Source organism: Chlorocebus sabaeus, chromosome 9, assembly GCF_047675955.1.
Source record: "Chlorocebus sabaeus isolate Y175 chromosome 9, mChlSab1.0.hap1, whole genome shotgun sequence".
NCBI classification, from domain to species: domain Eukaryota; kingdom Metazoa; phylum Chordata; class Mammalia; order Primates; family Cercopithecidae; genus Chlorocebus; species Chlorocebus sabaeus.
The window spans coordinates 91,231,257-91,257,937 of record NC_132912.1 but is presented as its reverse complement, the minus strand read 5'-3'; the positions used below and the strand labels follow the sequence as shown (position 1 = coordinate 91,257,937).

The 26,681-nt window shown below is 36.7% G+C and overlaps 1 protein-coding gene across 3 annotated transcripts in view; it reads left to right on the top strand.

Annotated features, from left to right (window-relative positions):
- RNLS (renalase, FAD dependent amine oxidase) overlaps nt 1-26,681 on the top strand; it is a 310,861-nt gene that overhangs the window by 201,871 nt on the left and 82,309 nt on the right. For all 3 annotated transcript variants that reach the window (XM_073019161.1, XM_007963473.3, XM_073019162.1), the window contains exon 5: nt 19,670-19,843. In XM_073019161.1, the coding sequence (XP_072875262.1) occupies nt 19,670-19,843 (174 nt within the window). The remainder of the gene's footprint in view (nt 1-19,669; nt 19,844-26,681) is intronic.

Genomic DNA, 26,681 nt, shown 5'->3' with positions numbered 1-26,681 from the left:
CTATGTGTGTCTCTGCATGTGAGATGGGTCTCCTGAATACAGCAAACTGATGGGTCTTGACTCTTTATCCAATTTGCCAGTCTGTGTCTTTTAATTGGACCATTTAGTCCATTTATTTTTAACATTAATATTGTTATGTGTGAACTTGATCCTGTCATTATGATATTAGCTGGTTATTTTGCTTGCTAGTTGATGCAGTTTCTTCCTAGCATCGATGGACTTTACATTTTGACATGTTTTTGCAGTGGCTGGTACTTGTTGTTCCTTTACATGTTTAGTGCTTCCTTCAGGATCTCTTGTAGGGCAGGCCTGGTGGTGACAAAATCTCTAAGCATTTGCTTGTCTGTAAAGGATTTTATTTCTCCTTCACTTACGAAACTTAGTTTGGCTGGATATGAAATTCTGGGTTGAAAATTCTTTTCTTTAAGAATGTTGAATATTGGCCCCCAATCTGTTGGCTTGGAGAGTTTCTGCCAAGAGATCTGCTGTTAGTCTGATGGGCTTCCCTTTGTGTGTAACCCGACCTTTCTCTCTGGCTGCCCTTAAGATTTTTTCCTTCATTTCAACTTTGGTGAATCTGGCAATTGTGTCTTGGAGTTGCTCTTCTCGAGGAGTATCTTTGTGACATTCTCCGTATTTCCTGAATTTGAATGTTGGCCTGCCCTACTAGGTTGGGGAAGTTCTCCTGGATGATATCCTGCAGAGTGTTTCCCAGCTTGGTTCCATTTTCCCCATCACTTTCAGGCACACCAATCAGACGTAGATTTGGTCTTTTCACATAATCCCATATTTCTTGGATGCTTTGTTCATTTCTTTTTACTCTTTTTTCTCTACACTTCTCTTCTCGCTTCATTTCATTCATTTGATCTTCAGTCACTGATACTCTTTCTTCCAGTGGATCGAGTCTGTTACTGAAGCTTGTGCATTTGTCACGTAGTTTTCGTGTTATGGTTTTCATCTCTATCAGTTCTTTTAGGGTCTTCTCTGGATTGATTATTCTAGTTATCCATTCATCCATTCTTTTTTCAAGGTTTTTAGTTTTTTTGCACTGGTTATGTAGTTCCTTTTTTAGCTCTGAGAAGTTTGATCGACTGAGCCTTCTTCTCTCGACTCATCAAAGTCATTCTCTGTCCAACTTTGTTCCATTGCTGGTGATGAGCTGTGTTCCTTTGGAGGGGAAGACTGCACTCTGATTTTTTGAATTTCCAGCTTTTCTGCACTGCTTTTTCCCCATCTTTGTGGTTTTATCTGCCTTTAGTCTTTGATGTTGGTGATGTACTGATGGGGTTTTGGTGTGGGTGTCCTTTCTGTTTGTTAGTTTTCCTTCTAACAGTCAGGACCCTCAGCTGTAGGTCTGTTGGAGTTTTCTTGAGGTCCACTCCAGACCCTGTTTGCCTGGGTATCAGCAGCAGAGGCTGCAGAAGATAGAATATTGCTGAACAGCGAGTGTTGCTGTCTGATTCTTGCTCTGGAAGCTTTGTCTCAGGGGTGTACCCCACCATGTGAGGTGTGAGGTGTCGGTCTGCACCTAGTGGGGGATGTCTCCCAGTTAGGCTACTCAGGGGTCAGGGACCCACTTGAGCAGACAGTCTGCCCATTCTCAGAACTCAGCCTCCGTGCTGGGAGATCCACTGCTCTCTTCAAAGCTGTCAGACCAGGGGCATTTACCTCTGCTGAGGTTTCTGCTGCTTTTTGTTTAGCTATGCCCTGTCCCCAGAGGAGGAGTCTACAGAGGCAAGCTGGCCTCCTTGAGCTGTGGTAGGTTCCACCCAATTCGAGCTTCCCGGTGGCTTTCTTTACCTACTTAAGCCTCAGTAATGGTGGGCACCCCTCCCCCGGCCTCGTTGCTGCCTTGCAGTTAGATCTCAGACTGCTGTGCTAGCGATGAAGGAGGCTCCGTGGGCGTGGGACCCTCTGGGCCAGGTGTGGACTATAAACTCCTGGTGTGCCATTTACTAAGACCCTTGGTAAAGTGCAGTATTAGGGTGGGAGTTACCCAATTTTCCAGGTGTTGTGTGTCTCAATTTCCTTTGGCTAGGAAAAGGAATTCCCCTCCCCCTTGCACTTCCCAGGTGAGGCAATGCCTCACCCTGCTTCAGCTCTCACTGGTTGGACTGCACCCACGGACCAGCGCCAACTGTCCAACACACCCCGGTGAGATGAACCTGGTACCTCAGTTGAAAATGCAGAAATCACCCATCTTCTGTGTCACTCATGCTGGGAGCTGGAGGCTGGAGCTGTTCCTATTCCACCATCTTGGGCATGTCCCCTTCATCTCTGCCATTTTTTATTGCAATGTGACAAGCCACTCCAAACTTTGGTGACATAAAACAATCATATTATGCCCAGAACTCTGTGGGTCTGATATTTGGACAGGTTACAATGCAGATGTTTGTCTCTGTGCCTTGGTGTCTGGGGTCTCAGCTGGAAAGACTCAAAAGCTGGGAGGTGACTGGACAGCTCGGGGCTGATACCTTCAGGAGGCATCTTCACTCACAAGTCTGTTGGTTGATGCTGATGTAGGCTGGAGCTGTCTGCCAGAAACCTATGAAGCCTCTGTAAATGTCCTGAGATTCTTAACAACATGATGGCTGGGTTCCAAGATTGAGTCAGAACCAGGCGTAAGTCGTATCATCTTTTATGACTTAGCTCAAAAGTCACTGAGTGTCAGTTCTGCCTTAACCACAGACCCTCTTAGATTCAAGGGAAGGGGATATAGACCCTACCTCTTAGTAGAAAGGTTGTCAAAGTCATATTTAAGAAGAGAATCAGGGATGGGAGCTATTGTTGCAACCATTTTTGGAAAATCTATCTGGCAAATTAGTTATCAGGAAAAGGCATATTAAATAGCTAGAAACCACTTATCACATATGAGACGGATAATTATTCCCAGGTTCATTCATTCATTGGGAAAAAGAGCCAGAGGAGTGACAGAAAAGAAAGATAAGAAAAAAAATCAGGTGAAATTTTAGCACTATTTTTCCCTATTAACTAAAAAACACCTTGGTCTGGGGGAATTTTTTTGTTCAAAATATTATTTAAACTGGCCATTTTATTAGAATATGAAAAAAAAGTTTATTTTATACACTCTGCTTAAATAGCAATCCATTTTCACATTTAAATTAACCAAAGCAAAGAATTCCCTGTTACTAATTTAACTCACTCTTCAACATTAAAGCATATATGATCAAGTGCCACATAACAACATTCCAGTTAATGACACCGGTGGTCCTGTAAGATTATAATGGAGCTGAAAAATTCCTATGACCTAGTGATATTGTAGCCATCATAATGCCATATCAAAATGCATTACTCATATATTTGTGGTGATGCTGCTGTAAATAAACCTACTGCTTTGCCAGTCATATAAAAGTATAGCGCATACCAGTATATACAGCACATAATACTTTATAGTGGTAATAAATGACTGTGTTACTGGTTTATGTATTTATCTATACTATTGTAGGGGCCAAGGGAAAACTTCTCCTTCGCCCTCTGAAGGTTCGATGGAAATCAACTGACAAAAAAGCAGATTAATAAAACGCAAATACAAATTAATTTGATTATAATTTTACATGACTTGAGAGCCTTTAGAATGAAAACACAAAGATGAAGGAAACAGTCCATTTTTACACTTAGGTTCAACAAACTATGTATAGCATGTGCAAATATGATTGGACAACAAGGGTATGATCTAACGCTAATAGACTGAGTGGGAAAACCCAGTAAGGCCTGTCTGTTTAGATTCTTCCTGATCTTTCTGTGCAGCATTCCTTATTTCTGGGTAGGGGGCAGGACCTTCTCTGGAATGGGGGGTCTTATGACCTACAGTCAAACAAGGTGGGTGAGATAATTTTTTATGGCCAGTTTTTATACAGAAAGGCAGGCGTGAGGTGGGAGTTAAAGTACTATTTTAAAGTTTTGTTTTAAGTTAAAGTAATATTTTTAAGCTGGCTTTGGGGAAAAGGGTTCTGGTTTCTATGACGTGCCTTGGGAAGAAGGGACTCTAGTTTCAATGGCCAGCCTTAAGAGAGAATGAGTGGCCAGAAATAGGATGGCAAAAGATCAGGGAGAACCTTTTGCTTCTGAGGACTTCCTTTTGAGGTATTGTCTTCTGAGTGCCATATTTTTTATCATTATTTTAGAGTGTACTTCTTAGACTTATTTTTTTCTAAGTTAGTTGTAAAATGGCCTCAGGCAGTTTCTTCAGTGGGTATTCCTAAAGAAGACATTGTTATAGGCGATAACAGCTTCATGTGTGTTAATGCTCCCTAAAGACCTTCTAGTGGTACAATATGTGGAGGTGGAAGATAGTGATATTGATGACCCTGACCCTGTGTATACACAAGCTAATCTGTGTATCTATATCTTAGTTTTTAATAATAAAGCTTAAAAAGTAAAATAAAATTAAAAATACAAATTTATAGAATAAGGATATAAATAAAATATTTTTGTACAGCTATACAATGTGTGCTTTAAGCTAAGTGTTATTACAAAAGAGAAAGTTTTAAAAAAATAATGTTTACAAAGTACAAATGTTAAGGAAGCTAAGATTAATTTATTATTGAAGAAAAATTTTAAAATAAATTTAGAGTAGCCTGTGTGTACAGTGTTTATAAAGTCTACAGAAGGATACAGTAATGTCCTAGGCCTCCACATTCATTCACCATTCACTCACTGACTCATCCACAGCAACTTCCAGTCCTGCAATCTCCATCTATGGTAAGTGTCCATACACATATATCATTTTTTATCTTCTACACTGTATTTTTATTGTACCTTTTCTATGTATAGATACACAAATATGTAACATGTGTTACAATCACCTGTAGTGTTCAGTACAGTAACATCTGTACAGATTTGTATCCTAGGAGCAATCCACTATACCATGTAGCCTAGGTATGTAGTAGGTTATGTTATCTACATTTGTGTAAATACACTCTATGATATTCACATAATGCAAAATCACCTAATGATGAATTTCTCAGAACATATTCCCATTGTTTATGTTCTTCTGAACATAAATTTAATTGCATTTTTCCCTTATAGCATACAGTTGTCCTCTACTGGGAGTCAAATAAATACGTTTAGAAGATGAGACGAAAATAACAATAAAGATGTGTGCATGTGTGTGTGTGTATGTGGAGATAATTTGTGTGCATGCATGCAACACACACACACAGAGAGATGTGGAGAACACACCTTATCTTGTATTTGAGCTTTTCAAAGAATATTTCTGAATTATATGCAAGAAAGGAAGAAACTCAAGTGTAGCTAACCTTGTCTGATTTTAGGAAGCCATACAAATATTATTTCAAAGAGAATTTTCCCATATAAAATAATTCACTAAGTTTAATGAATAATTTATAATAAATGGTTTGATATTTCTTATGAAGTTAAGTGTTACTCTGTTCTTTTTGTATCTTAAGTGTATAGTTTATATGGTAGTATTTTTAACAAGACTATTAAAACAGACTTTCTTTTCCAAAAATAAAATGTTTTATGTTCTTAGCCAAATCCATTTTGATATTTTTTAAATATTGTGAACATGAATGTATGATTTTATATTGATTTCTTTTACCCACAATATTTATATATTGTTAATTGTAGAGTTAACTACACGGTATGTAGGGGAAGATTTGCATATATTTCACACAGCAGGTTGCTATATATACTGTTATGTGAGTGTAATCCCACTCTGATTTTGGTATACCTGCCACCATAGAAATAAAGCCAGGGATTCAGTGGCTACAAAAAGACCATGAAGAGTGCAAGCTTTTTCCAGTCATGCCCTAGTAATAGTTGGAGCTGCTTTCCCCACAACATTATCTTCTTGACACTTGCAAGAGAATAATAGATTATTCATTCACAATTGCTAATGAAATACAAACACCAAGTTAGCAAATTAAAACGTTAAATTTCTCAAAGCAACATTGACTCATCTATATTGCATATAAGAAATAAATATTTTATTTGCTTCATCATTCAATTCAGTTTCCCAATATGCATTATTTGAAATAGAGGTAAATTTTTCTATGAGGTGCCTATTCTTATTTTCTCCTTTTTTCACTGAAGGGGTTCAGGAAATGCCACCCCAAAATATGACACATTGGTATGTTTATTACTTTGAACTGAGGACACTTGAGGAACAGTGGGTGCCCGCAGAGGCTTCCTCTGTAGCTCCCTTTAGTCTTCCTAAAGACAGCCCCCAAAAGGAACTGAACTGTCATGAATTCCCTCCCTGGGAATCTTATCAATCAAGGAAGATTAACTTCAATCACAGAAGAGACTGGAGGTGGACACCATGACCCAACAGATTAACACCTATTTTTCTGAGGGCTGCTCCCAGATAACTTGTATTACATGAGAGACCTTATGTCTGCATAAGACAACCTTTATTCACCATACATTTTCTCCCCTTATCCTCCCATAGGTTGTATTGCCACCATCCCCTGAAAGTGCCAAGTCCCTATTTCTTTCTGTACCTCAGGATGCTGTATAAACTTCAATCATCTGATCCTTCTTCCAATCCCTTATTTTGTGGGACTCCCATGCATGCATGTTATTAAATATGGTTTTCTCATTTTAATATGTTTTATGCTGATTTAATCTGTAGCCCAGCCAAAGAACCTAGGAGAGTGAAGGGAAGTCATTTTTCCTTACCCTACTGCACCATCCTAAATCTTTGTGCAAAAGGAGAAACTAGCACAGTGAAATTGTTTCTAAATTAGAAACCAGAGTGTAAATCAGTTCTCACTGCAGGCAGCTCTCAGTTTATGAACTCTGTGTTGGTAATCTGATTGTTTCAGATTAGAAATGGGTATTCCCATAGAAATAATGTTTTAATCTGCCATCTCAGGCTTGCCTGAAAAGGTTTATCATTGATACAATAGAAATACTACCATTTGTACAAATGAAAGAGCAATACAATTGAAACAAAGCAATGTTTCTATTTATATTGGACACTGGTTATTAACAAAAAGTCAGATGATGAAGAAGATGGAGTCTTTTGTGAGATTCTGAAGGGGACTTCAGGGAACTCTTACTAGTTCATAGTCCTTTATGACATCTAATTTCATTTTAAAAGAATGTGGCTTTTCTTGTTCCTGCAACTCTAAGTATTAAAGCCATTTTTAATTTATTTTGGAAGTTTTTTGTTCTCTTTGAAGCTAGGGGTTGTTTTATTCTGTTGTTGTGGTAGAAGTTGGCATCTTGTTCATAAATGGAATAAAAGAGGAAGGGAAGAGAAGATAATTTGGTGAGTTAAGAAGAGATCTTGTGTCAACAGGACAAGAAATTGAAGGGAAGAGCAAGAGTAACAAGACCGGAAATTTTTAAAGGAGATATATATACTTTAAGAAGGAAACTGGCTGAGTAGTGAGCTGTTAACTGTGGAAACTTTGGGTAAGAACTTGAGCAAGTGTGGAGGAGGTGATTTGCGGTTATAGTGGGGAGTAGGAGGCAGCAAGAGTAAACCATCAGATGGACATCAAGCCAGAATACTTTGCTTGCTGCCTGAGCTGGGGGTAAGTGCCAAGGTTAGTTGCATAGAAACTTGGATAAACAGTCTGCATGGGATATTCATAACGTAGGGTGAAACCAGATATGTATGAAAAGATTTCAGCAGGTAACTCAACAATTGTATTCTAAATGTCCATGAAATCAATGAGACTAGCTCCATTTTAATGTCCCTGAGAAGACCCATGTATCACTCACAAGTGTGGGGAGAAAAGTTTGATCTTTGGAATTTGTTCTTTAAATAATGGAATGACGTCCCATATGTCATCTCATCATGGAGATTACGCCCTAGCAGATGTACGCATTTCCCTGCAAACAAAGAGTAAACAGGTGTGTGAGGTGGGTGTGTTAGGGCAGGAAAGCAAAAGGAGGAATTTATGTTTTTGACTCTAAAAATGGGAAAATCATGAGTCTTGAATATGTCATAAGAAAGAAGTAAACTACCTACTATGTTCTAGGCATAAGAGGTGCTTTGGTTAATTGCATTAAATTATATCCTAACTCTAATTAATAACAGACACCTGGTAAAAACAGATACCTGGTTAATAAGGAGTACTTTTGGATAACTTGGTCTACAACTGAAGTTATAGGTCAGAAGCAAACACCTTTAGGCTATGAAATTTCATGTCTTTCCAGAGATGAGCCAGGACAACTTTTTCATTTTCTTTCTCTTTTGCTATCACAGCTAAATCTCCTTTTAACAATTGTACCTTCTTACACCAGTTAAGGCCATTTTATTGAGCTCTTTTCCTGCAACAATAACAATAATTATTGTTATTATTTTTTGCCCCCATTTTGTGTCAGCTGTGTATTAATATATAAAATTTCTAATTTTCTAGTCTTCATAACAACCCTTTAAGGTAAGGCATACTTCTACTTAACAGATAGGGCAAACTGAAGCTCAGTGATATGAAATTTGTACATCACATTATATTATTATAGAATTATTTATACATACACAGTCTTTTGCTGAGGGTCAGAAATGCAAATGTTCAGTTAAAGATAACCTCTATCATCAAATTTTTCAGGTTCAGCATTTGCAGTGATGTAAATCTCAGGTGGGAAATAGGGGAAAATGACTGAAACCTATTTCAATCATCCATTTTCATATATGGAAACAAAAGAAAGATAATAATATGGAAACAAAGATAACCAAGAAAAATGAATATTTTACTAATGTGTGAACACCATTACATTATTAAAATAAACTTTTAAAACATTGCAAAGAAATGGTAGGCTTATATGAAGATAAAAAATAATTGTGCTTTTCATCAAATTGAGATTTTTGTTATTTGTGAAAGTATATTTTAAAATAAATAAAATGCTGAAGGCTTCCACAAGATGAAGCCTGTTGCCTCTTACAGTTTTTATTCCCAAGTTTAGTTTATTTGTTTTGGCTTTAGCTAAGCTTTGTGAAGAGTTGTTATTATGTAAACAGAAAAGAAGCTAGTGGATCTGCAAAGTACAAGATTATTTTTGAGTGTCCTAGAGCTTATACCACCAGATTCTGATGTTTTGCTTCAATACCACAAATTTCACGTCTTTGCAAATAGTGCTTTCTGATTTCTAAAACTATAAAACTTTTTAATTAGAATATTAATTCTCCAAGTCATTGCCTTGGTATAAAGTATCTCTAGCCATAAATGTAAAAATATATATCTGTATAAAAATATGAGGTGACATGTAATAAAGTTTTTACTGTTATGGATTTTAGAATGACTATATTGCTCGTGAATGGCATGGCCATAAAGTAATTAGATGGATAGGCTGGGAAGAGTGGCTGTAAAATATGTATGATATTCTGTGACATTTTGTATAATAGCACACACAATGTTTTATTTTCATGTTCTTGCCCATCTGAAACTCAGCATTTTTCCCAACAAAAAGAATGATGGCACAATGGTCTAAAAAGTTTAGAATGCATGGAAATAAGGAAAGCATTTTCCAACCGTATTATTGTGGTTTGCAGACTTACTGTATATGTTCTGTAAAGAAAACAAGAAAGCCAAATACATTTAGATTTTGAAATCCAAAGAGAATTTTCCCAACGATAAAACTGATAATACCTAGAGTGAAATTATTTTACATGTCAGTCCAAAATTAATTCTAGACTCTGCTAGGTGGTTGAGAGATTTTTTTATAGTGATTAGCATAGTGCTAGATGCATAGTAGGCCTACAATAAATGTTGCTTGAGTTAACTAATCTTCCATGCTTTCAGAAAACAGTTCCTGCATTTAAAAATGTTTATTTTGTTCTAATCCCATGCTTAGAACATGTCGCTATAGAAACGATTGAATGTCATTTCGGTTTCACAGGACCTCCGGATAAAGAGAAGAGTGGGTAGTTTGTAAAGCAGCAGACTTCATGTGATTGGGGGAAAGTCATAAGATTTTATGAAAAACCAGCTACAGTCACATCTACATAGCTAAATACTCTTTTACAATGGCTGCTGGGACAGAGTGGCAAAAGGCAGTAAAGCAGGGACCAGAGAGAAAACCCTTTTTTCCTTGACAGATTGTTCTTTATGATTAAAGAGATGGGGAATCAGCAGGGATTAGAAAACACTCCCTGATTGCCAGGGGGAGAGGGGAGAGGACCTGATTAATCACAAATACTGGTAACACACTAGCAGTCTGAGCCTTTACAGTACTGCAAAGGCCTTTTGGCATGACATCTGCCCCCAGTATGGCAGGATCACCTGTTTCATCACGGAAGCTGAAGAACTTGCTTCTAAAAAAAAAACGCCTTGTTTATTTTTATCCTACAGGAACAAAAGTCATGATCTATTAAGTATTATTATATTTTAGAAACTTCAGATGTCTTTATGTTCTTTTCTTTCCTTTTAAATGCCACTTAATGCATTGATTGTTAGGGTCCCACACAATTTGGGAAATATTAAGATAACTTTCTCTTGCTAGATATGAACTTTATTGTCCTATAACACCAATGCTTTCCTTCTGGTGACTTCCAAAAAAAGCCAGCTATACATAGCAACTAGGCAGAATTTACGTGTTAGACAGTGTATTCAAGTCATGATTTGTACTCAGGTAATGATTAGCATTCTCCATAAACGCACGAGTGTAAAAACAGCTTAATCCTAAATGTTTACCAAAAAATAATCTCAAGTAAGCAGAAGACAATACAAGGAAAGCCACTTCTGTGCCCTTTATTTTTATACAACTGTGGGATAGGATTAAGATTAAGAAATATAATGCTAGAGTAATGATCCAAAATTTGGTTTTCATTCATTTCCAAAGACATATCTTTGAACATTCAGCCTTCTAAAGTAGAAAGATAACCAAAGAATTCCACGATGTACATTAATTTTTCAAAAATTATTGCCCAAAATACTTTTGACATTCTTAATACTCCATAAAGTTTTGTTTTGTTTTGTTTTTATTCCCTACTCTGAAAAGTGAAGTGTAGCTGTGCACTTTACTAGACAAAGACGTGTTTTTGATTTAGTATCATCCCGATATGCTTGAATATTAGGATGCCACCTCTAAAGGCTTTTTAAAAACGTTTCTAAAGTGTGATATACACATAGACACCTCTGAAGGCTTTTAAAATCAAGTACAGTCATGTTGGATTTTTGCAGTACACTTATTATGTGCTAGGTATTGTGTTAAACACTTACTATTATCTTGTTTAATTTTTCTAGCAATCTTTAAGGCAGGCAATATTATTACTCTTATTTTGCAGGAAAACAGATGCTTGGGGGGATTAAGTAGCTTGACCAATGTCACACAGATAAATGTCAGAAACAGAATTCAAACCCAAATTTTTCTGACTCCAGAGATGCTTCTCAGGATGAAAGAAATATTTCCTCAGGGAAATCCCACATAGATATAACTGCTGAAGTCTGTCACCAATAAACTCTAGATTTATTGCTTGCCAAGACTATTTCTAAAACTGTGCTTCCAGCCTTAATGATTTCTATACCTATAGAGTCCAAGTTAACATTCAATTTATTCCAGGTGAAGTGAAACAAGACTGATTCTGTGCTTTTATAGGAAAGGAATGACTCATGAGTAGTAAAATTTCAAACTATCCTGACCTGCTAGGAGAACTGTTTATGGAAAACAGGACTTTCAGCACTATTTCTACAGTCACTTTGGGTAAAGAGGAACCAGTTATTCTGGCTAAGATACTATTGCCCTTGTGTACCCACAAAGCCCACAGAGCTAGATGGTCTAATATAAGTAGTTGAATTCATGCACAACATTTCTTGACATTCTTGGAATTCACCATAAAAAATAAAGGTAATAACTAAATCAAGAGCTGTTTTCCTTGATCAGAACTTAGTTATAATACAAATTGGCTTCCTAACTTCAGCTGTCCCTGAGCTAAAATGCTTTACATATGGTGGTAAATCAGGAAATTAGCAATCTTCTATAATTTGCTATAAACAACAAAACTGGCTGAAGCTTAAAGGCTTTGAGCACCAAGTATCAATGTGAGCAGCATTTACCAATAACTGTAATATTGGTAATAAATACCATGATATGCTTTAAAAAAAAGTGTTTATTTTACTATTAACATTAAAATCTTCATAATCATGCCCCCAAAGTCAGTATGATGTGAAGAGAAGTGCATCTGAAAGTAGTACCTTATTTACTTATGAAAAAACAGACATTTATAAGTTGCACAATATTCTTACAATTCTCCTGGGCCCATGGATTTGGTTTTAAGAGGTTGGTCTCTACTACTGCCTAAGAGTATAATGTTTCTACTTGGCTTCAGAGTGCTTTCCTAGAAGAAGCTAGATGAAAATACAGTTAAATATTGTTTCGGTCTGGGTCCCAGCAAGAAATAGACAGTATATGTGAAACAGTTTTATGTAAAGAATTTAAGAGGCTGGGCATGGTGGCTTATGCCTGTAATCCCAACACTTTGGGAGGCCGAGGCGGGTGGATGATTTGAGGTTAGGAGTTCAAAATCAGCCTGGCCAACATGGTGAAATCCCGTCTCTGCTAAAAATACACAAACATCCACAAAATTAGCCAGGCGTGGTTGCATGTACCTCTTATCCCAGTTACTCGGGAGGATGAGGCAGGAGAATAGCTTGAACCCAGGAGGCGGAGGTTGCAGTGAGCAAAAATTGCACCTCTGCACTCCATCCTGGGCAACAGAGTGGGATTCTGTCTCCAAAAAAAGAATTTAAGGAAGGGGTATTCACAAAACAGTGGGCAGGGTTAAGGCAGCCAGCCAGGGATGTTGTGGCACCTAGGAACTAGTAACAGCAGGAAGCCATTACTAGTCCTAGGCCTAAATGGGTAAGGGAAGAAAAGGTTACCAATGCCCCATGAGAGTTGGAACTAGGGGAGAAGAGCCACCTGAAAGGAACTTTAGCTGTAAAGGAGCTCACCATTGCCAATACCTGGCAAAGCAGGATGGAACAGGAGGAATCAATATTCCAGCCTCTGTCTCCTACCTGAGAATCCCCTGCCTATGTCACCAATTGACCAAAACTTTCCAGAAACCAGAACTCTAGGAATTCAGCCCATAAAGGAGCCAGTCTCCCTGGGCACAGATCAAAGCAGAGAAGGGCAAGGAGTGGACATAGGAGAGCAAGAATAACCAGCATAAATAGACTTCTTGTCTCTGTTCAAAGAAAGAAGAGTCATGGGGAGGGAGGAAAGAAACTGATTATCCTTGTAAATATTATAATATGTACAATACTAAAAAGTAAACAGGAAAAATTGTATAACATACAATAAATTTAGAATGCCAGTATCACCCATTAATATAAATCAATTTAATAACATGAAGAATCTAATAGACCAGTTAGCAAAATGACATGAACAGATTGCTTGCAAAAGAGAAAATATATACGGGCTTTTAGTCATATGAAGAATGTTTAGTCTTACTATATTAGAACCAAAGCGAGATCTATTTTTCCTAGCAAATAATAGAAATTACTTAATATAAGCAAGGAATACAGTGAAATGGGTCTTTTGTATACCATTAGTAGAAATTATAAATTGGTATAGTGTTTCTGAAAAACGATTTAACAGTAATTCCACTTTCAATTTCTATCTTAAGGAAATAATTAGAAACATAGATAAAAATCTGCACAAAGATGTGCATAATAGTGTTTCTTATAATAGAAAAAAGAAAATGAATGTTCAACATTAATGAAATGATTAAACAAATTATGTAACATACATTTCATCAAATATTATAGAGGCATTAAAATATTTACAATTAGGGCTTTTGGTCTTACAGTAAGCAGAAATTCAGTACGCAAAATTATATGTCCAATCTGATCACAACCACGTTTAGAGAAAAACTATCATAATACTAAAGGAAAAACATCAAAATGCTACTTGTTTATCTGAATAATGAAAATACGGTGATATTTTTACCTTTTCCCTCTTTATATCCTTGCCTACTTGCCAAATTTTCTGAAATAAGGATATATTCATTGTATTTATTGAATTCCATTGTTCACTAGTCACTGTCGTAGGACCCGGACATACAAAGCTCATGAAGCACAGTCTTTGCCTCAAGTTGCTTACAATCTAGTGTCTTATTTTTATATTGTAATTTCTAAAATAATAGGATAATAAAGCTATTGTTGATTTAATTAGGGTGAATGAGGGGAAGTAGCATTCAATATATTTGGTCTCTTTCTCTCGCACCACCTTTCAAAGCCAATAGGAATCCTGGCTGCCTATGACTTTAAAATATGTCCAAAATCTCATGAAATGTAAACTAATAAAGCTTTCAGGGAAAAAAAAAAAAACCTAAGAAAACATCTTTATGATCTTGAAGTAGGCTATTGGCGAAAACATCTTAAGCAGGACACAGAAGTGTTAATTATAAATGAAAACAAAATAAGTTGGGCTATATTAAAATTAAAACTCTGTTCATCAAATCATACTTTTAGGTGGGTTAAAAGGCAGGCCACTCAGGAAGGAAGTTTTAAATAAATTCATATTTAAGATTCATATCCACAATATATAAAGAACTCCTGTATTGCAATAAGAAAAAGAGAGCCCAAAAGAAAAAATGGGCAAAGATTTGAACAAGCAGTGACAAAAGGATATATGAATGGCAAACATGGAAGAGTTTTCAAGTATTAGTCACCATGGAATACAAATTAAAACCACAATGTAATAGTATCTCTACATTCCAGATTAAAAAGACAGATAGTAGCCAATTCTGGCAACAATGTGGAACAACTCAGCTTTCATACACACCTGGTGGAAGTACAAACTGGTACAATCACTTTAGAAAACCATTTGGCAGTATTTACTAAAACTGAATTATGTGAGCTCCATCATTCCAGAATTCCAGCACTAGAGAATCACGTACATATGTTCTTCACATTAAATATGTGATAACCAAAATCTACGAACAATCCCAATATTCATCAACAGTGGAATGGATAAGTAACTTGTAGTATATACATATAAGCAATACTGTCCTACAATTAATTAACTACAACTACATCTAACAACATTTATATAACAAACATAATATTGAGTGAAAGAAGCCAGACACAAAAAATATATACCATATCATTCTGTTTATGTAAAGTTCAAAAACAGCTAAAGTAATCTATGATGTTGGAATTTAGGATTCCTGATTACGTGCAGCAGGAAAAGAGTGCCTGGAAAAGGAGCAGAAGGTAGCTTCTGGGGTTCTGGTAATGCTCTGTTTCTTGATCTGGCTGCCGGTTATACGGGTGTGTTCACTTCATGAAAATTCATCAAGGCATAATTTTCTCTACGTATGTTAAACCTCTATTAAAATTTACATTATACATATTATATATTTATGTACACATATATTGTGTGCATGTATGTGAAATGACAACATTTCAACAAATGAAGTGTTAATGAGTTAATTGACTTTTATTAGCAATTCATAAACCAGTCAGCATCCAGTCTATAAAACAGACAAGAGCTCCACTGGCCATGAGGTCATGGCCAGTGAATTGGTTTAACAGAGAACTCCACTGGCCATGAGTTGGTTTTTGTAAGGCAACTTGAGCGGGAACAAGGAAACATCTAGTGCAAAAGGTAAATTGGTTAACATCAGGTTACTAAAGGTTACTCTCCTCGTATGGATTAAAGCAGTGGGGACTTGGTTGTTATGCCCGCTCAGCTCAGGTTGACTGGGCCCTTTGGATTGGTTGTTGTGGATTTCCTTTTTTTTCTTTCTTTTTTTTTTTTTTTTTTTGGAAAACTGACCTTCTCCCCTAATCTCTCAGGTCGGATCTTGCAAGTAAACAGCTTAGGTTTTGGTTTGGTGATCAGGAACATTAGCATGAGTGACTCCAGTTTAGTTTGGTCTGTGGGGACCTAGTGCAAGATCTTAGCCCAAATCAATAGCCTCTCATAATTTTTATTTAAGAGTATATACGCATATGCACAAACACACACACACACTCACACACCCTATATATTTCATCCAAACTGTAGCCACTTCTGGCTTCCTCTACTATTCTCTCTAATCTAAGACTTCTGCAAAAGCTGCTTGCCCCAGTTCTACTCTTGCACCCCTGTATCTTCACCGGTAGCCAGAATGAGAATTTTAAGACAGAAGGAATGCCATGTCTGTCCCTGGCTCATAACGAGTAGTAGGTTCCCATGTCAATCCAAGTAAAAACCTCAGAGGTAACACATACCCCTGACAGTCTATATAAAATAGCCTCACTCAAACCTGTTACTTATCCCTTTACCTGCTTTATTTTTCCTTATAGCTGTTATCACCAACTGACATATCATTTACTTGATTATTGATTTATAATGGCCTTTCTGCCACTAGTATGTAGGCTACATGAGAGCAGGGACTTTATCTTTCTGCTTTACAGCCCTAACGTCTAGAAAAGTGCATGGCATAAAGTAATGGAAGGATGTTTGGATGGATGGATGGATGGATGGATGGATGGATGGATGGATGGATGGATGAATGGATAGATTGATTTGATTGTCACCAAAAAATGTAGAAAATAGGCAGAATATGTATTATTAGCCTTCTTTTATAGGTTTGGAAACTAACAGAATAAAATTACATGAGGAAACAAAGAAAATGAAATATTTGCTCAGTGTTATTCAGGAGTACAGCCAGGTCTTCTGTTCCTCTCTCTCACTCTCCTCTTCTCTCTCTTTTTCTCCCTCTGCTCTTCACCTCCCACAAACCCACTCATGCACACAAAGACATAGGCACAAGGAGAATGAAATAAGCACAATTTTCCTCATTAATGAAAGTATGCATGTGGACTGTTCTGTTCACTACAATTTTTAGCCATTTTACTCATAGTCATAAAATATATTTATATTATTTATGTATGTGTAAGATATATATTATATAACATATCTTACATATATGTGTGTGTATGTGTGTTTGTGGGTTATATAATCCCATTGGTTGAGAATTAAATGAGGATGACAGCCAGGTAAAGATTTATTACATTGGAATTAGGCCTTTTTATATAAGCCTTGATTTGTGGTCATTTGTCCTATTTGAAAACATGATAAGAAAGAATCTATTGTTTTGCTTGCCAAAATATGTGGGACCTAGGGCTGATTTCTTTAGCATTTTGCGCTAGAAACTTTTTAAAACAAAGTAAGATCTTTTTTTAAGATGCTGCCCGCATTCCAACAATAAAAAACTTTTAAGGCTCTGAAGACAAAGTTTTTGTCAGTGAATGTCCAGAAATTGTGATTGTTTCAGTCAGAAGTCTCACCTCCCTGTTCTCAGAATGAATTGTAGAGCCCCTGAAATAGACAAGGGTGTGTAAGGTTAATTGTTCTTTCTATATAGATATCAATTACCTTTTCAACGGGCTACCCAGTGGGATTTACCACTTGGCAGTTTGTCTAAAAGCTAGCAAAAAGTAGGGGGGTGGGGAGAGGACTGATGGTTGTCAACATATTGACCCTTCAGTGTTGGTTAAAAAAATAAAAGTTTTAGGTCCTTTCAGTTACTAAGTAGCTAACTACACAGTTTTGTTTGGTTAGTGTTTTTTTTGTTTTGTTTTGTTTTTTTTAATTTAAAAAATGAGAAACAGTGATTATGTGCTCAGCGGCTAGCATTAATATGTTTCACCTCCTCCCTCTTAGAAAACAGTAAGTATAACATCAAGCCACAACTTTAAAAGCAGATTAAATTAAAAAATGAAGTTCCAAATTCATTGAGTGTAATGAGGCCAATGTCAGATCATTCGTTCATCAAGTAGTTACAGCTTTTAATAAGGCAGAAAATTATGGTTAAAGGGAAATATGGCTTTTACTTATGAATACAAAATAGCCATTAATGTCAAGGAGAAAGCAATGCCAAAGTTTATTCTGAAACTCAGACTTGCAGATGAGCAGAGGAAAGTGTAGGGTTATAAGAATATGTGTGTAGCTCCAATGTGGGAGCTCTGGCTTCATCTTGACCACACAACTTGGAAGCTGTGTAACCTAAGGCAGGTTAGTTAACCAATCTGAATCTCACCTTCCTGGGGATGTGAAATGAGATGGCTTTTGTGAAGACTAAATTAGGTCATGGTTGTAAAAATGTTTTGTAGTTGAAATAATGTATAGGATTATTACTGTGCTCTAATAATTTATTGAATCCCTTTCCTGCCTCTCTCTACCTCCTAAAGCTACTTCTGTAATATTTAACTAAAGTTGCCCCCTCATCCTTGAGGTTTGCTTATCCCTACTGTTGTAGATTAGGATATTTTACCCCAATTAATTGAGAATTTCCCATGTGTTCCATGTCTGAACGAGCCTTCTAAGGCAAAACAGAACTATGACCTTCTCTGAAACCTAAACTATTAATGTTGTACATACATAAACAAGCAGCTCCCTGAGACCTTAAAGGTAGGGGTATTGGAGATAGAAAGTAAAAAGTGGAAAATATGTCTTCTTTCCCCACCTCAGGATGGAACATTATCCCATTTTCCTAAGTATGTTTTCTTGTCCCATTTTCCCAAGTATTTTTTCTATCTATAGTAGAAAAAGTCACTATTTAATGAACACTTATTATATGCCAAGCACTGTACTATGCATTATTTCATATAATCCTCACAACAGACTAATGCATTCTGTACTATTATTGCGAGTATAGACAAGAGAACTGTAATCAGAGCAATTAAGTAGTTTAACCAGTGTCACATATCTGGTAAGTGGAGAGTCAGGATTTAAACCTAAACCTACTCAATTCCTTTTCCAGGCTTTTCCTATTATTTACCTCCTACATTTCAACTTCTTTTGTGAAGAAGTTGACACAGACATTATTTCTTTACATGTCTGTGTTTACCTTTCTATCCCTTTAAAGTTTCAACTTTGGTGTGCTTGTAATGAGTACGGTAGGGACCTGTAAACAAAGATGACTAAGGTGTGGTCCCTCTGCTTAAGGAGCTATTATAATGCACTGGCAGAAAGATGACAGGTGAACAAATCACTCTATGACATGGAGCAATTTATGTGTGTGTGTGTGTGTGTGTGTGTGTAGTAGTTTTTGTGTTCTTCAACTTTTAAGTTCAAGTATACATGTGCAGGATACTCAGGTTTGTTACATAGATAATCATGTGCCATGGTGGTTTGCTGCACAGATCATCCCATCACCTAGGTATTAAGCCCAGCATGCATTAGCTCTTCATCCTGATGCCCTCCCTCCACAATGCCCCCATTCCCAACAGGCCCCAGTGTGTGTTATTCCCCCCTTGTATCCATGGAACAATTTAAGAGGTCATAAGAGATAGAGCATCAGCCTCCTCATCTGTAACTTGGAAATAATACTCTACCTTTTAAAACTATTATGATAGAGTGAAATGCTTATGTCAAGTATATAGCAAATACCCTGACTTGTAGTAAGGGGTCAGTATATGGAATCTGTAATATGGCCAGACCGTCCAAAGACTAGGATACCAGAATAGAAAAGCAATTTGGAGCCAGATTTTGAGAACCTTAAGTGCCATTCCAAAGATTGTGAACCTTCAACTTCATAAAAACAATGTGCCAAAGTTAAGAAATTCCAAAAAGAAATTAGAGCTGATGCTAGTTTACATTACCTTTCAAAATTCATTGTAAGTGAGATGGAGTTGGTAGAAGCAGTTGTAACTGATTTAAAGGAGTTTTATATTTGATGTACTAAAAGGAAAGATGATATTTTTAAGTTTGATGCCTTTTATTTTTTCTTCCACAGTAATTAGTGAATGCCAAAGGCAGCAACTGGAGGCTGTGAGCTACTCCTCTCGATATGCTCTGGGCCTCTTTTATGAAGCTGGCACGAAGATTGATGTCCCTTGGGCTGGGCAGTACATCACCAGTAATCCCTGCATACGCTTCGTCTCCATTGATAATAAGAAGCGCAATATAGGTCAGTACCCCCATTATTTCCCTTAAATACAGTAACAATGGTGGGTGTAGATCATGAAAAATGCTGTTTAATTGAGTGTTGCCATTCTGAACAGAGCAAGCATTTAACTCCAAGCCACAGGGGATAAAATTTAATGTCACATTTGGCCAGTAATAAAATACACAGTGAAACCAGCAAAGTTTTTCAGAATTTCATTCACCACATGGTTTATATTACTGAGTTCATGAAAATAGTGTCAGAAGGTTTAAGATTTCAAAATGACCCAAGTTCTATTTCTTTAATATGGATGCATCTATATGCAAATGTATCTCTCATTTGTTTCTTGGTGAAGTTTGTTTTTGTTTGTTTGGTTTAGGTATTTTTTTTTCTAATTTGATAAGTGCTGCTCTTCCACTCACTCAGCTGAAAATTAAAGGAGAATTTTACTATGTTATGAAAATACTTCACTTCAATATAATTTTATTGTTTATTTGCATTTCATCAGGGGGAAAATGGTAAATTTACTTTAGAAACAATGTAACAAGTAAAATGTTTCATGAGAGCTTTACTAGAATGTGATAAATCTACACTCCACCCTTTTTGTTGAAGATAGTTATAAAAATTAGATTTGAATTGTAAGAAAAACATAACTGATTCCTTAGGCAAAAAGGTGAAAGTGTATTCTCATTTGTAAGATTGCAGTGATCCCTGAGATGCTGCTTTTTGTGGAATAACCATAAGGATGTAAAATGACTAAAACTCTTGAATCGTCCTGTCAATCTGTTATGGTATTTTACGGGACAGTGATGGCTTCACCAAGCCATTAGTTAGAATTCTGGCTTGATAAAATCACCAACTAACATCTCTCGGCTCACCAGACCTTCATAATGATAGAACTGGGCTGGAGTATGGTTTTTATATCAGAGCTCATGATCTTAGAAAAATGTTTCTTTTATAACTTAAAACTCCCTTAGAGCTGGACTGTTTATGTTAACATGATACCACATATATGTACAATCAGCAGTTCATGAAATGCCTTAGAACTGCAATGGACTAACCATTTTTAACTCTACAACTGCTTTATTCTGAGAAAAGAAGACTAACCCTTGATCTTTTCATGTTATATGGCATGAATTAGACATTATCCTTTGTGTATTTCATCATAAGATATGATATCTGTCAGGGTGTATTCAGTTGTATATAACAAAAAAAAATTTTAAACTTGTTTAACAGCATAAAGACATTTGTTATGTTATCTACTATGGACTGAATTGTGTTTCCTCCATAGACATAGGTTGAAGCCTTAAGCCCAATATGGTTGTATTTAGAGATGGGGATCTAGGAGGTAATTAAGATTAAATGAGGTCCTAAAGGTAGGACCCTAACCATGTAGGGTTGATGGCCTTATAAGAAGAGCAAAAGAGAGAAAGCTCTCTCTCTCTATCCTGGCTTGCACATACCATGTGAGGACACAGTAAGAAGGCAGCTATCTGCAAGCCAGGAAGACAGCCCCAACTAAGAGCCAAATCTACCGGCACCTTGATCTTGGACTTCCCAGCCTCCAGAACTGTGAGAAATTTGTGTTGTTTAAGTCACCCAGTCTATGATATTTTGTTATAGTAGCCTGAGCTGACTAATAATACATTATCTAAGGAGAAGATTGGAGAGACTTCAGGGTTCATTGATTCAGGAACTGAGCAATATCTTAAAAGACCTAGGTTTTGTCTTTCTCTGCTCTCTTCCGCTCTCAATGTTGACATCCTCAGAGGACTGGCAGCAGGATGGCAATAGCTATTGGAGTCACACTGAACCTACCAACATGCTTAGGAATGAAATGAACTATCACTGGCTAAGAATCAAGGAAATCTTGGGAGGCCAAGGTGGGTGGATCACAAGGTCAGGAGTTCAAGACCAGCCAGGTCAACGTAATGAAACCCCATCTCTACTAAAATTACAAAAAACTAGCTGGACGTCGTGACAGGCGCCTGTAATCCCAGCTACGCAAGAGGCTGAGGCAGGAGATCACTTGAACCCAGGAGGCGGAGGTTGCACTGAGCGAAGATCGTGCCACTGCACTCCAGCCTGGGCGACAGTGTAAGACTCCGTCTCAAAAAATAATAATAATATATGCTAATAATAATCAAGGAAATCTTTACAGAAGCCTTTTGGTCGACTTCTCCTCATGTGTCACAGACTAGAATTGGATTACTTGAGTGCTCCAAAACCAGTCTCTGGCAAAGAGGGTGGGAGCAACGTGGTAAGCCTACACAAGTCCAGATCTGGTCCTGGAACTGGTACTAGGATCATCTTTCCCTTAGTTATGAGGAGTGCTATCTGAATAAAATAGAGTTTTATTAGGAGGAAGAAAGGAAGTACTAAATGCTGGATTAGCAATCAATAATGTCCATTATCTTCAAGTAGAGTCACATCTTATATGGGAGGTAAAGTTCTAAAGTTGTCACATAAAAAGAGTCATGTGTATTCATACTTACCTTCAAAGTTTCTTAAAACTATATGACATTTTAGAGAATGATGTAACATCTTTCAGTAAATTCAGTACAACTATTTTCCCAACATTCAGTAGATTTCTGTTTCTTTGGTGAAGTCAGATTAAAGTTGGTTTGGAATTGTAGGACCCAGTGATATTTTCTACTATGAAAGGCACACAGGAAGGAAAGAAATAACAGAGTTATATATCCTAACAGCCTATAAATCTGCTATAACAATGGAATAGGATGGTGGATAAAAGCACCCACAGTACAGTGCAGTAATTTATAAAATTATGCAAATTTGAAAGAGTACAACATAAAAGATTAATAAATTCTCTCATGTGATTGGAAGCATTTGAAATAATAGAATTTAAATTTTTTTTATATCAACAATCATACAATATTAAAAGGAGTGGGCTACCTGAATTGGAAACCATGTTTTTGCTACAGCCCATGGTGGTGCCACTTCAGCAAGCAAAGAAATGCCTACTTTTCTTTGACAACTGTATGGGAAATTAATCTTCAATTATGCAAGTTTTAAATTAAGTGATACAGAATGCCAGTAATGGCATTTCATAACATAAAATCTAACTGCTTTGCATTTAAACTATTTTTTCTCACTATCTGGGGGCCAGGATACTAAATGGGTCTACCTGAATTCACATACTACGAATGCCCATATAATGTAACTTCACTGTATTTTATTGATATTGATATTTAACTAGGACAGTAAGAGTTGTTTTTTTTGTTTGTTTGGTTTTTGTTTTTGACAGAGTCTCACTGTGTTGCCTAGGATGGAGTGCAGTGGCAAGATCTCTGCTCACTGCAATCTCTGCCTCCTGGACTTAAGTGATTCTCCTGCCTCAGGCTCCCAAATAGCTGGGAGTACAGGTGCCTGTCACCATGCCCAGCTAATTTTTTTTGTACTTTTAGTAGAGACAGGGTTTCACCAAGTTGGCCAGGCTGGTCTCGAACCCCTGACCTCAAGTGATCCAACCGCCTTGGCCTCCCAAAGGACTGGGATTACAGGCGTGAGCCACTGTACCCAGCCAGGAGATGTTTCTTTATGCCAGTAACACTACCCCACACCCTTGCTTTATGTGGAGTGTTTGATTGAATCAAGAATTAATACTACAACATACATACACAACCAATCGAACATTTGTGTTCCGTCAGGGTAGAGAAGCAACAAGATAAAGTCTGGCATGGTTGAGACCGCAAAATACAGTCAGTTGTTAAGTCTTGAAAAGAGCTGGAGGATATAGAAGAAGCCTAAAGATCAAGGCATAATCATTTGTTAGAAGTCAGGAATAGGTAGTACATGTAGAAAGCCACAGCCAGAACCAAAGTTTCCTTAGGTAGAGGGAGTAGATTCCAAGATGTACTAGACCCAACTTTAGGTAACAATAGTTATGAGTATGCTCCAATATCCTTGTTTGTGTTTCCCAAAATGTGTTCAGTGGAACACTATTTCCTTGAGTTGCTCTTTGAAAAAGGGCTCTGTCATCAAATAAATTTGCAAAATACTACAGACGTTTATTTTGGAGAATCTCACGACATGTTATCTTATTAAAGGATATTCCTACAGAAAAGACACCTTTTTACTTCTTTTAATCTAGAATTTCCTAAATGTGCTTGACCATGGGTTATTGTATTTCAGCACCAAACCTACTAACATCCCATAGAAATGGTTCCCAAGTGTACATTTGAGAAACACTGACTTGATGTCACCTTTCATGCTTCACACCTGGGCAGGAATTATAGGCCAGATAACTGGAGTGGGAGGTCTGGTCCTGAAGGCATCAATTGGGAAATACTTGAGATTTTTTTAGAAATGAGAGAACCCTTGTTGCCAATGAACTCAAATCTTCATGGAGTTAAAATTTGAGAAAATTTATGTTAAAATAAAGTGTGTATCATATTACCTTGGGTAGTTTTTAAAATTAGTAAGCTTGGCGTAGTGGCAAGAATTGGGACTTACAAGACCTAGATTCAGATTCTGGTTCTGAAAAATGCTACTTTTGTACTTTTGTACAGGCCTTGTATTTGTAATGCTAGTTTTTGTAGTAAACATACCCAAAACCTTTAATGGCCTGAACATGACTGAGGTTTATTTCTTGCTCATATAAAGCCCAAACAGGTGTTTGTGATTGGTAGGTAGCTTTCTTCAAAGCTTTATTTAGGAACGCAGGCTCCATCCATTTTTTGACTCTGCAGACTTCATCAGGTAACTAACAGAGTCAGTGTACTCATAGACATCAATCTGTGGAAGGAAAGGGGATGGAGGAGAGCGAGCCAGAGGAGTTTTTAGGGGTAAGCCTAGAAATGGTGCACCTCAGGTGTGCTCACATTCTGTTAGTTAGGACACAGTTATGTGACCACACTTATTTGGAAGGAAAGCTGGAAATGTAGTCTACCTATGTATGTAGGAAGAAAAAGTGGATTTGGTGAACATTTAACCAGTTTCTACTAAAACAGTTGGCATAAATCGTTCTGTAAAGGGAACAGATTAGACCTGTGTGAATGATAAATAGGTTTCAACACAACTGAGAATCATTCAATAAGTAATTGCCACCTGGGACAACAACTAAGAATGATTCCCAGGCTGGGTATAGACTCAATAGAAAAAGATCTGCCAACAATTAGCAATGCCTGTCATGTAGAGGACATAAGGAATAGTGCCAACAAGTGAGATACATTTACTTCTGAAGAAGATCTCTGAGCTCCATCCCAGGATCTTAAATTTGAAGTTATAGTGTCTGGGAGTCCAGACTCAACTCAGCACCACTGACTAGCTGTGTAACTTTGGATAAATTAAACTATCTGTTGCCTCCTTAATAAGATGAGTAAAATAATACCATACCATACCAAAGGGTTACTGAGAATTAAATGATTTGAACATATGAAGAGCTTTGCATGGCATTTAGAAAGTAAGTCAGTATTTATGGTACCTATTATTATAATTAACAATTCCAGTCTTCAATTTGGATATTATAGTCTCTGAAGCAAAGGGCATAAATATAAAAGTCTAACTTAGGTGAATGCAGCCTCTGTTACCAGTACAGATAGGAGTTAGGGCAGCTTAAACAAATAAAATGAGTAAGCAACCCTGAAAATGATTGATCAGAAATTTAGCATTCTTTCCTTGTCACCATCTGGAGGAGTGTTAATGGTCAATAAAATCGCCAATAGGCAGCAATCTGAGGCAATTAAGGCAGTCTGAATTCTAGAGATGTGATGGCCAATGGACATAATGACATAGTTTTCAATATCTTATCAAAGAAAATAATCCAACTCATCTTAAAAGAAGAAAAGCAAATGAACAAACTTAGAGTTTATTCATAGAGTTTGTCCTTGCAAGAATTTTATTGTTAGAATCTCTGAGTAACAAACACTAATATATAATACCTTTAATGGCTGTTTTGCAAAATATACAAGAATGTTATTCCATATGACTGTTTATTACGTCAACTCTTTATAAAAACAAGGACATAATATGAGATGTTATAAATAATTGGGATGGTCCTGTGACTTTAAATCCATTCACGTTGTGACACTTAAAAGAGTTCATGATTATTCCAGTTAAACAAATAGCCATGAAATTTATAACACAAAATGGTCTGCTTAAGAATTGAATGAACATGGAACTATTTGAACTTGCAGAAAATGCAATCCAGACAGGTAAAACTTTATAAGTAGAACAAAACAGGAAGACCGAGAAGAGGGGAAAAAGAAAGAAGGAAAATAAAAGAAAAATCATAATCATGAAAAACTGTCAGGTTTCCAGTTTGGGCTTTTGTTTTAAAATATTAGAGCTCTCAGATAAAGTAGTAATCCTCATCTTAAAATAATAAGCAGTGACTAGTAATCATGATATTTTGTTGTTTATATAACAGACATAGTTATTTGTAATTCAATTATGTAACCGACGTTTTCCCTATAAATCTGTTAAGGCAATTTAATTAACAGCTGTCAAATACTAATAGCAAATATTCATCTCATTATTATAGTGATGTCACAAAATATGATATGATGGTAATATCAGATCTTGGGGTGGTCTCTCAGGAAGAAAAAAATAGAGAGAATATATATAAGTACTTATATATAATATGTGTATATACACATACATGTATACATAAAAATATCTATTTTTGTTATTTAAATTAATAGGCACAAATTATAAAATAGAATAGTCTGATTTCATATATTTCTCACTTTTAAAACCAAATATGGGGACCAGGTATGGTTGCTCATGCCTATAATCTCACCACTTTGGGAGGCCAAGGCAGGAGGATTGCCTGAGGCCAGGAGTTCACAACCAGCCTGGAATACCTAGCGAGATCCCAACTCTATCTCTGTTATTTAAAATA